Source organism: Sinocyclocheilus anshuiensis, unplaced genomic scaffold, assembly GCF_001515605.1.
Source record: "Sinocyclocheilus anshuiensis isolate Anshui unplaced genomic scaffold, SAMN03320099.WGS_v1.1 scaffold792, whole genome shotgun sequence".
NCBI lineage: Eukaryota > Metazoa > Chordata > Actinopteri > Cypriniformes > Cyprinidae > Sinocyclocheilus > Sinocyclocheilus anshuiensis.
Genome location: NW_015558618.1, coordinates 898,527 through 909,388, shown reverse-complemented (window position 1 = coordinate 909,388; position 10,862 = coordinate 898,527). Strand labels below are relative to the sequence as shown.

The 10,862-nt window shown below is 37.2% G+C and overlaps 1 protein-coding gene across 1 annotated transcript in view; it reads right to left on the bottom strand.

The window, feature by feature from the left end:
* The window catches only part of LOC107680428 (copine-5-like), a 166,138-nt gene that overhangs the window by 8,069 nt on the left and 147,207 nt on the right, over window positions 1-10,862 (bottom strand). The window contains exons 17-18 of the mRNA XM_016476313.1: window positions 8,939-9,041; window positions 1,255-1,312 (exon numbers count right to left, since the gene is read on the bottom strand). Coding sequence (XP_016331799.1) covers window positions 1,255-1,312; window positions 8,939-9,041 — 161 coding nt within the window. The remainder of the gene's footprint in view (window positions 1-1,254; window positions 1,313-8,938; window positions 9,042-10,862) is intronic.

Here is a 10,862-nt window from a genome sequence, read left to right as displayed (position 1 = left end):
CAGAGCTGCCCTGTGGAGGAGGGCGGACCAGTTGCTTGTTTGCTACGGTCCCCCTAAGAGAGGTCTTCCAGCAACTAAACAGACCCTCAGTCGGTGGATAGTGGATGCCATCTCCATCTGTTATGAGTCCTCTGATCTCCCCTCGCCGTTAGGGGTCAAGGCTCACTCGACTCGAAGTGTGGCAGCCTCTAAGGCATTTTTAGCGGGTGTGCCTATGCAGGACATCTGCAACACTGCAGGTTGGTCCACGCCCCTTACCTTTGTCAGGTTCTATGGTCTAGACATGCGAGCCACTCCTGGCTCTTCTGTTCTCTCGTCCTAGCTGTGCAGTCTTCCACACTAGGCAGAGACTTGGAAGTCTGGCGGCGTGGGCATTCTCGTTCCCCTAGCGTTTTCCGACGCAGCTCGAGTTCCTGAAGAGGAACGTCTCAGGTTACGTATGTAACCCTGGTTCCTCGAGGGAACGAGACGCTGCGTCTCGGTGCCATACTTCCGGCATCCCTGCCAGCTCTTGCTTCATTCCTAGAAGCTGACGCTGGCTTCGCTGCACGTGCTTTTATAGCTTCCTGGTCATGACGTCACCCGCCCGTGATGTCCCGCTCAGCTATTGGACTGATTTCACATGTGATTCAGAGCGTGGTCACAGAAGGCGTTCCCCTAGCGTTTTCCGACGCAGCGTCTCGTTCCCTCGAGGTACCAGGGTTACATACGTAACCTGAGACGGTTTTAAGTAAAGTGTTACCATGTATGTTTACATGACAACGATTGCAGTAAATACAGAAAAGACTGAACATGTCATATATATATGCATGACTTGTTTTCATAGTTTACACAGAGATGATATGAAATGTTCAGTTTGAAACCCATTTTCAAAAGTTTGCATTTTCAGGTGCTCAAAATGCTGTTGTTATGTAAATGAATGACCAAAATGCATAAATAAGTTTTTAGCTGAAAATGGTGTTGTGTAAACACCAACTAAGTAAAATTAAAGATTTGAGTTGCCGATTTTAATTTGATAAAACTTCTTGGCATTCAAAAAAAAAAGTTTAAAAATATTTATTTATTACATGATAAAAATATTTATTTATTACATGGTAATATTGATTTTATTCTGTAAAGTAAAAGCTGGAGTTCTCCAGTAAGTAAATAAATACATTATGATATGGTAACTTGATTAAATTAAATGAAAATAATGCAAAATAATTCATATTCATCTTTAATATATCAAATTGACAGCCCTTAAAAAAAACTTACCATCAAATTCAGCCTGTCCAACTCCAACAATAATGATGGACATGGGAAGCTTGGCAGCCTGATGGCAAAACAACATTATTAATGGTCTCAAATCACACATTTACCATTTATGGTAACACTTTATAATAACTTTCATTAATAAATAATTATCAAACATAATATAATGCTTAATGGATCATTAGTTAATATATATTCAAAGAGTTAGAAACGTGAGATAATGTGCTTGTTAATGTTTGCTAATATACTTATTAAACATTAAATAATGTTCAAACAAATCATTATTTCATGCAAGTTAAAATGTTTAGAAATGTCAATAAACTTTCAATTCCATATGATCAAGCACTTATTGAAAATCTACAAATTATTTTAACTGATGTTATAAAATAATTAAAAGCTTGTGTTAATTCACTTTTGCTGCTACAGAGGTGTGATATGGGTAAGGTTAGGGACAGGTTTGGTGGTATGGGTAGGTTTAAGGGTTGGTTAAAGTGTCAACAGTGTACAGGGGTCAATTTGATTACTATAAGGCAGTGGTTCTCAAAGTGTGGGGCGTGCCCACCAGGGGAGGCGCATGAGTATTGCAGGGGGGGCGCGGGCCATCAGCAGAAAAATGTAAAAAATATAAAACCGTAAACAGCCAAAGGAAGTAACTTAGGGAGATGGATCGGTTTGTGAAAGGGAAGAGAAAAGCCATAGATGAAGTCACACAGACCCAGGCAGGTGCTGGTCATTCAAAAGCTAAATGCAGAAAATATGACGAGGCATATCTTGCTCTCGGCTTCACTCACTGTGTCTATACCGGGCGCTACAGTTGTCGCGTCGCGCAGCAACAGCCTACACTGGACGCGACAAAGCGACCATTGCAAATCATTTTAACTTTGAGTCAGTACACCATAAATAGAACAAGGCATCAGTTTTAATGTCTGGGTTTTGTCGTGTTGCGTCCATCTAGTGTAGACAGCGTCACTGATTATAATAAGTTCTACTGTATTTTGCCGCTCGCGTCCGGTGTAGACACGGTGTGTCGTTGGTGAGGAGGAAAGCCTGTGTGTGCCCTATGCCTTAGCGGACAGCATGAAACCCACAAAAAAATAAATAAATACATAAATAAATAACAGAGATAATAATAGTAATAATAACAGTTATTCTCTCTATGCTATTTTTCAATGTTTCAAGTGATGAAAGATGTTTTTTGTTTTCCTGTAGGTTTTTTACATTAAAAAAGCATTAATTTTTCATAATGTTTAGTGAAATTATTTGGTAGTCTAAGGTGGGATGGGGATTCGGGAAAGGGGGGCGCCAGATTTTTTTTTTTATAGGTTTAAAGGGGGGCACGACCAAACAAGTTTGAGAACCACTGCTATAAGGGAACATGGTTCAATCTGTTTATGTTATATTGTTTTGATAAATTAACAAGTATTTTCTTTAAAAAAAAAAAAAAATGTTTTCCCCTGTTTATTTATGATTCAAGGAATATAGTAAACATTAACAAGAACATTGTCTCATATTTCTAGCTATGTGAATATATATTAACTAATGATCTGTTAAGCATTATATAATGTTTGTTAATGATTTAGAAATGAAAGTTATTATAAAGTGTTACCCAATTCATTTATGTATAGCAAAAATCATTACATACATTAATTCAATGAGACATAGATTATAGAGAGAAAGACAGGTAGATAGATAGATAGATAGATAGATAGATAGATAGATAGCTTCCTATTGTGATTCTGTATTGCTTAACATTTTTTGTAAACAAATTGATGGAACAGAACACTCTCGAGGGTTAGAGGGTATTCTAGAGGGTGAGCAGAAGGAGAGGGAGGCGGGGCCAGTATGATCGCCATGACCCCCGCTTCACTAGCAGCCCTCCCGCCGACTCCCCCTCCAGGCACTTTACACTGGACACTTGAGAAAATTACAACCAAAGATTCCTCCTCTCATATACAGCACACTCATTTACCACAAACACCATTTTGTATTGTTTATGTGCCCTGTTAAATCAAAGGCTAGTAGTTTCAGAGTGACTATTTGCTTCAGAGTGACTAGAGGTCTAAATAGCACAGGCCACACAGCACAGCTACTTACACCACAACAGCCAGACAAAATGATAAAATCACATCTGACCCCACTACAACCTTATGCGCAGGGAAAAAAAAAAATCTTTACCAATGGCTGCCAGAAAAGCGGCAGAAAACAAATTAATGTTAATTATCCAGTTAAATGCAAGTTTGCTAACATGGCATAATATATTTATTAAAGGGATAGTTCACCCAAAAATGAAAATTCTGTCATTAATTACTCACCCTCATGTCGTTCCAAACCCGTAAGACCTTCATTCATTTTCAGAACACAAATTAAGATATTTTTGATGAAATCTGAGAGCTCTCTGACCCTGAATAGACAGCAACCTAACTACCATGTTCAAGGCCCAGAAAGGTAGTAATGACCATTGATAAAATAGTCCATGTGACATCAGTGGTTCAACCGTAATGTTATGAAGCTACGAGAATATTATTTGTGCACAAAGAAAACAAAAATAACGACTTTATTCAACACTTTTTTTCTCTTCTGTATTGTGTTTACGAGAGTACCACGACACATGCGTGTGCATTCCTCTGCTTGTAAACAAGGTGCAGCACATCTTGGTTCTACATCAGAACACCGGCTCCTGCGTCAGCAGCATCATCACACACATGCGCCGTTGTACTCTTGTGAACGAGCATCGACTGACACGGAAGAGAAGAAATTGTTATTTTCATTTCACAATATTACTGTTTTTTTCAGTATTTTTGATCAGAAAAGTTTGAAAGATTTAAACGTCTGATGGTAAATTTTAAAATATTTGGAAAGGGTTTAGAAGACTTGCAAGGTTCGACTAATGTTTCTTTAGTAGACATTTGGAATGTATTTGTTTTGAATCATTTTACAGTTCATTTTACAGATCAACTGGCAAGTAAATTTACTTGCTTCATTTTTTTAAATTTAATTTTTACTTGTGGCACTTGCAGAGTGTTTGATTGTTATGTGTAAGTATAAATGAATAAAACCCCACACAAGCATCAATTTCAAGCTCTACTTCCTGTGATTGCAGCCCAAAATAATAATAATTAAAGTCTGCCAGAGCCCAACACAGAACCATAGCATTTTATAAGACTTAAAGGAACAATTCATTCAAAATGAACCCTCATATGCCACGAGTTTTTTGGTGGGACACAAAAGGAGAAATTGGTTGTTGTGTGCTGTAACCAGATGCAATCTACTTGTTTGTATATTTGGGATGGAAAATGAGATTTGATAACTGCATTTGGATGTTATCATATGGCTTTAGAAGACTAGAAATATAGCACACAAGTCATATGGACTACATTAATGATACTTTTATGTTGTTCGCTTTGTCCTTTTGGCGCTTGATAGATGTGTTCACTACAAATTTAAATGGAAAGAGCTTTATGAGCTTTGAACTTTTTTTTCTCCTTTTCTCATTTTCATAGTCAAAATACCATAAAGAAAGTAAATAATTTTTACTTTTTGGGTGAACTATTCCTTCAAAAGGCTGCCGTAAGGTAAATGTAAGCTAAAAAAAAAAGTATAATATATACAGTATATATGTATATTTATAGGGGGAGGTATATATATATCGAATCGGAATTTTCGAATCTTGCCGATATTCGACTGATAGTCGAATCATGTTTTGGGGGCGGGGCAAAATACATTACCAAGAGTCAAGTCAGACATTCGACAGTCAAAATTACTGACGTTAACACACAGGGAAAATGTGTAATGGACGCCTCGCAGATACAAACGGGGTAAATAATGTTTTATGTTTTGATTAAAAGATAGTTAACATTAAACGCCAGCGAAACCCTAATAATTCACAGCATTTTTTACAATAGTGCTCTCATTATAACTTTATGTAGGCCTACATGACAGTAGTTATTAATGTTTTGCATTTCTGTTTTGAGCTGCGCGCGCTGAAGATGACCAGTAGAATGAAGCAGCAGGATTTTAATCAATGGGATTTAACTAATTTATCTCATATAGATTACGCTTCGTTAATTATACAACATAACGTTAATATTACGACTTATAGGCTATCTGCACAAAATTCCCCAAATGCACGAACGTGTCTGTGCGGCTCTGAATTAACTCCTTTTGTGGACGCATTCTTCACGCAACAGTGTGCAGAAACACGGCAACTAAACTATAAAAATGCACAGCGTTTTATTATAATAGTGTTCTCATTGTAATGTTATGTATAGGCTACAGGGGCATAGTTTGGGGGCGAGGTGTGTGGGGGAGGTCATTTAATAGATAATCTGTTAAGGGAAGAGATTTTTCCCTATAGATTTATATTACAACTGTGGCATGTTGTAGCTATTGTTTCTAAATGTGCAGGTGGTTGTTTTTCATAACAAATGATATATAGATTAATAAAAAAAAGTCATTATTGGCCTGGTAATGATTAATAGGCTAGCCTTATTATAACAAATGCTACAGTTAAGAACTATGGTACATTTTCACAAGAGCAAGTACAAGTCAGAATGGAGAGCCATGTGTAAAATGGGTTCTAATGATGAGTGATGGAAAAACCTGGCCTTCACATATTCCAAGAGATGGCATAGATTAAATCATTAAGAGCCTGATGAACTGTTAAGGAGTTGAATTATAACATTCTGTCAAACTATATCCTATGTAAACAAGTAATTGTTAAAGGCTATTACTTTATTGCAGCTTTGTTATCAACCAACTTTTACATGTGTGGATGATAGCACAAAATACCATTTTACAAAAATAAACACATAAGCAAAGCTGGCTAGTAACTGATTACTTGTAATCTGGATTACGTAATCAGATTTCAAAAATTAAGTACTTGTAATTAGATTAAATTATAATTTAAAATACTCTGAATCAGACGGTTACTTTTTTGTTGATTACATGATTAGGCCCACATAATAGTCACTCAATAGCAATAAATTATTCATAATTTATTGATTCTCCCTAATTCTTCATTTTCATCTTTTAAATATTCCTTTCTAAAATAGCCTACTATACAGTCAGAAAGTCTTCTAGTTCTATGTGAAATCAGACATTTGAGCACCCCCATATAGCCAAAATGGCATGAAAACACCCCGCGAATATTCGACTGTGAGATTGGTAGTCGAATCAGGCTCCTCCTATCGAAGCATGGAATCTTTGACTAATCGGGGTCACCCCTAGTTACTTGCTGTGTCTATGTAATTAATTGTGACATTTACTAGCAATTTCTGAGTGGTGTTTCTACACCGAATTTTTCAGTGCATGTACGGTTTGAGAAACATTATGGAAAACTGCAGAGGAAGCCCTATTGGGAAGCCCTAAATATAGCCGACATTTGACGTGTAACTGACGAAGACAATGTACTTTTTACCTCAAACCTTTCTTTGTAAATATATTGCTATATACGCATATGCCAGACTACATGTCTACATCACATCTCTGCTCAAACTGTAATGAGACAGTTTAGCAGCAGGATGCTGTCAGCTGTTGTGGGAAGTGAAGGGATGTTGTCGAAACACCCTTAGATCAAAATGGCCTTCCGTGGGCGAATGTCCATTCCTCTACGACCTGTTTTTAAATGAACAAGGAGGATGAGATGCAAACAGCTGCTTAGAATAACAGCTTTTCTCATGAATGATACATGTGTCTGCCCTACTGAATCAGAGCAAAGGAGAGAAGTAGGTCAGTGTTCCTCTAAGCTTTTCTGTGAGCACTTCACACGCTGTTACGAAACTATCCCAACATATGCATGCCACCCAGGACCACCCAGCAAAACAGTAGGACACCTGGTGTAGGTGGACTTGTTAACAGACCGCCTACATTGAATTTCCAAGCAGCATTATGATGAGATTTGGAGTTGATTTAGTACCTATGAACATTGTTCACCATCATAATGTGCTGGAGAGCAAAATGCAGATTGTATTAGCACTTCAGATACAGCTTTCATCTGTGACACATTTCCCACAACATCGAGCAGCTGGAAAAAAAGATTACTTCAAAACGTACCATTTACAGACACCTTTCACGAATTATTGTGAATGACAATTTCTTTCAAATTCTGCTAAAAGGGATAGTTCACCCAAATATGTCACTATTTACTCATTCTCATGCCAATCCAAATGAGTATTACATCTTTCTTTTGTGGCACATAAAAGGATATTTTACATAGAATGTCCAGGGAGCTTTTTTTCCTCTTCAAACTCCAAAATTGACAAAAAAAGCACCATAAAAATAATACCACCACCCAGTGGGCTGAAAGCATATGATAACTCTGGCTAAAGGAATGATTGAAATTTAAATATATACAATATAGTAGAAAGAAAGTCATAGAGGTGATGCATGTTGGATGAAAGTAAATATATGAGGATGGTTTTTTATTTGGGTGAACTTTCTCTTTAGAGATTACAAACGATAAAATAGTTAACAATTTCCATATTTCAATATAGTAATTATTGTATTGATGCACGTATGGCTAATCACATACCAAGACCACATGACCTTTTCATTTGATTAAGAGATGCAGCCCCTTTCTTGATTAGATTCGTCTTTTTCTGTGCTGATATATCATGTTTCTGATTCAGCACCTCCTGAAATCATTAATCAGATCTGCACTGCAGTGCAGCATTCATTATCTTTAATTCATTACGTTTTGATGAAAATGTTTTAAATTCAAATACCCAAATTTAGATCCAAAAACGTTTTTTTTAACACACTAATGAAAAACATAGATTTGCACCATAGGTCACCATTTTTACCTTGCGTTCAGGTCTTAAATGTCACACGGGGGTGGAAATGTGAGTCTTCTTGGCAGATGCAGGCCGCTGGGGAAAGAGCAGCAGGCAAGATCTTAAAAGGAAGGTGTGGCTGTTCTACAAATTGGAGTAACAGTCGCAAATTCCCTTTAAATCCAGTCTGCTGGGAAATCGGGCCCGTTCATAGGCTAGATGAATGATATGCACCGCTGGAGACGAGATTGACCTTTTAAGTATAAATTATGAGCTTAATACACCATGAGTCATCCATTTTGCATGTATCATGCAGCCTAAATAGATTATAACAATATATCATCTATATTAAGATCATAAAAACCCATATCATTCACAAAACATTCTTTAGTTCTCAAGGGTAGTTATAGTTTAGTGCAGGCTGGAGATGAAGAGCAGGGATTTTACACAAAAAATAAATGCTCTGTTCCCAAACATAGCTAGGTGCCTTTGTAGGCACCATCTTAAGGCATAATGGGTGCGCTGCCTCCTAAGATACTTCCTTTTGGCCACATTTTAAGGAAGCATTTCATGTTTTACACAAAAAATAAATCCAAGATGGTGGACGATGAGAGAAATGTTGATTATCTTAAATATTTATCCAATGCTTGTGTGTGTTTTGTATTTATTATGCTTTTTGAACATGCTAACACGAAACTCCATTGGAATCAATTGTGAGTTGAGTCCGTTGTGTGCTTTGTGTGAACAGATCTATTTTCCGTGATGCGTGTGAAGTTGCAGCCACTTCACTTACGAGGCTTCATTTCAGTTAGGATGCAGCCTGAAAAGGAAGTAAAGTGGAACAGAGCAGCAATCTGGACCCTCTCCTCCAGCCTGTGCTGCTGAGACACTTGTCCTCTTTTAGTGGTCATACTCACATTCACGATGGCCTCTTTGGTCTGTGACATATCTGATATAACGCCATCTGTGATGATGAGGAGCACAAAATACTGCGAGCCATCCTGGACAGCAGCTGCGTATCTTCAAAGATGAAAAAAAAAAATACCCCAGTGAGTAAACTCAACAATACATTCTTCAGTACGTACTTTTTCTTTACATTACACATTTTACTCTCTGCATTCTTCTTTTCCTGGTTTTCAAATGTCTCAGGCTCATTTCACCATGTTAACATTAACCATGTTCTGCTTTGTTTGTTTAAATAAATCTTTGCCTCCGCCAACTCACTAGAACTAGACCCTGAGGAGGTGTATCATGCTTCAATTTAGAAAGTCTAATTCAAATCTGCAGAAGATGGCATTTTTAATTACTACAGTGGATGCAGTGTAATCAGATGGAAAATGATTTGGTTGTGTGATGCCATGACATGAGGGAGGGAATGGAGATGTCTTCAGACAATTACTTTGTCTCCTTTTTCTGGAAAAAACACCCACTATCCTTTCAAGTGATGATAACAAAAATAGCTGCAGTCAGTACTGAGTCAGTCTGTTATGACACCTATGATGTGAGCTTTACAATGGAGCAACAAGCTTGCTCCATGTCAGCAACTTTCTTTTGTCAGTTATTGGATTAACACAAACAGTACATGTCTTCAAAAGCCAAGGGTTTGGCTTTCGAGGACAGACATGACAGACAGACGTATTTGATGGAACATCAGAAAGTCATTCAATCCAGCCAGGGAAATCATCTCACGTGTCTTCAAAGATACAGTTTTTATGGTGGTCCATACACTCTAAAAAATGCTGGGTTGAGACCGCTGGGTAAGGATGTTGGATTGTTTTAACCCAATTTGGGTTGAAAAATGGTCTTGATCTATAACCCAGCGGTACTGGGTTGGGAACGAGGACGTGAAAGAGAGCAGGCATGTCACGTTAACATCACGACACCAGTGCGAGAAGCCACCATTTTCTCAGCGTCTTCAGATGGAAGCGAGTGAAAGACGGTTTATGGTAAGTAAAGATTAAAAATGTAAAGTCATCATTCAATGTTTGAGTCTGTTAGTATTTTGAGATTTCACGGAAGGCGGAAATATTCCGAAAAGAACTTATATTGAAAAATACGCGAATGCGAAAGACGGTTTATGGTAAGTAAAGATTAAAAATGTAAAGTCATCATTCATTGTTTGAGTCCGGTAGTATCTTGAGATTTCATGGAAGGCGGAAATATTCTGAAAAGAGCTTATATTGAAAAATACGCGGACGCCGATTTCGCCTCAGAAATAGTCTTAACGACCTCTTTTACTGAATGGAAGAGGTGCTTTTAATATAACGTCAGTGAATATCTTATGCCATATTTACATAAGATTTTACAATAATTACATTTTTTGAATTATTAAGAGAGGGTTATTAACATATTTACATATTAATTCGTTATAATCTTTTTCGCGGTTAAATTGAATGTAGTTTGCTAAAGGAAACGGCGTTATGTCATAAAGACTAGCCTAATTATTTTGAGGCTGATGAAGTGATAATTGTTAAAAGTAATGTTTTGCATGTTATATTTCAGACTTGTTGAGCTTTGTGTCTTCATTGTGCCCGCGCCGGGAGTTAACACAGAACCCTGCTTGTGTGAGGAGGCGATTTTCTCAGCTTCTTCAGAAGAGAGGGAAAGACGGTTTAAGGCAAGTAAAGTTCATAATTCCATAATGTTATCTTTTTTTTTTTTTTTTTTACTAAGAGTAAAATCATGTTTGTTTTTGTAGATGTTGAAAGCCAGAGACATAGGAGAGCATCATTCTTTTGAGATTGATGTGTTATTTTTAGAAAATAAATGTTTCTGTTGTCTCCTGCCTGTTTACTACACATTTTGATGCAACAACAGTATGATTACGTGTTAATATTTTAT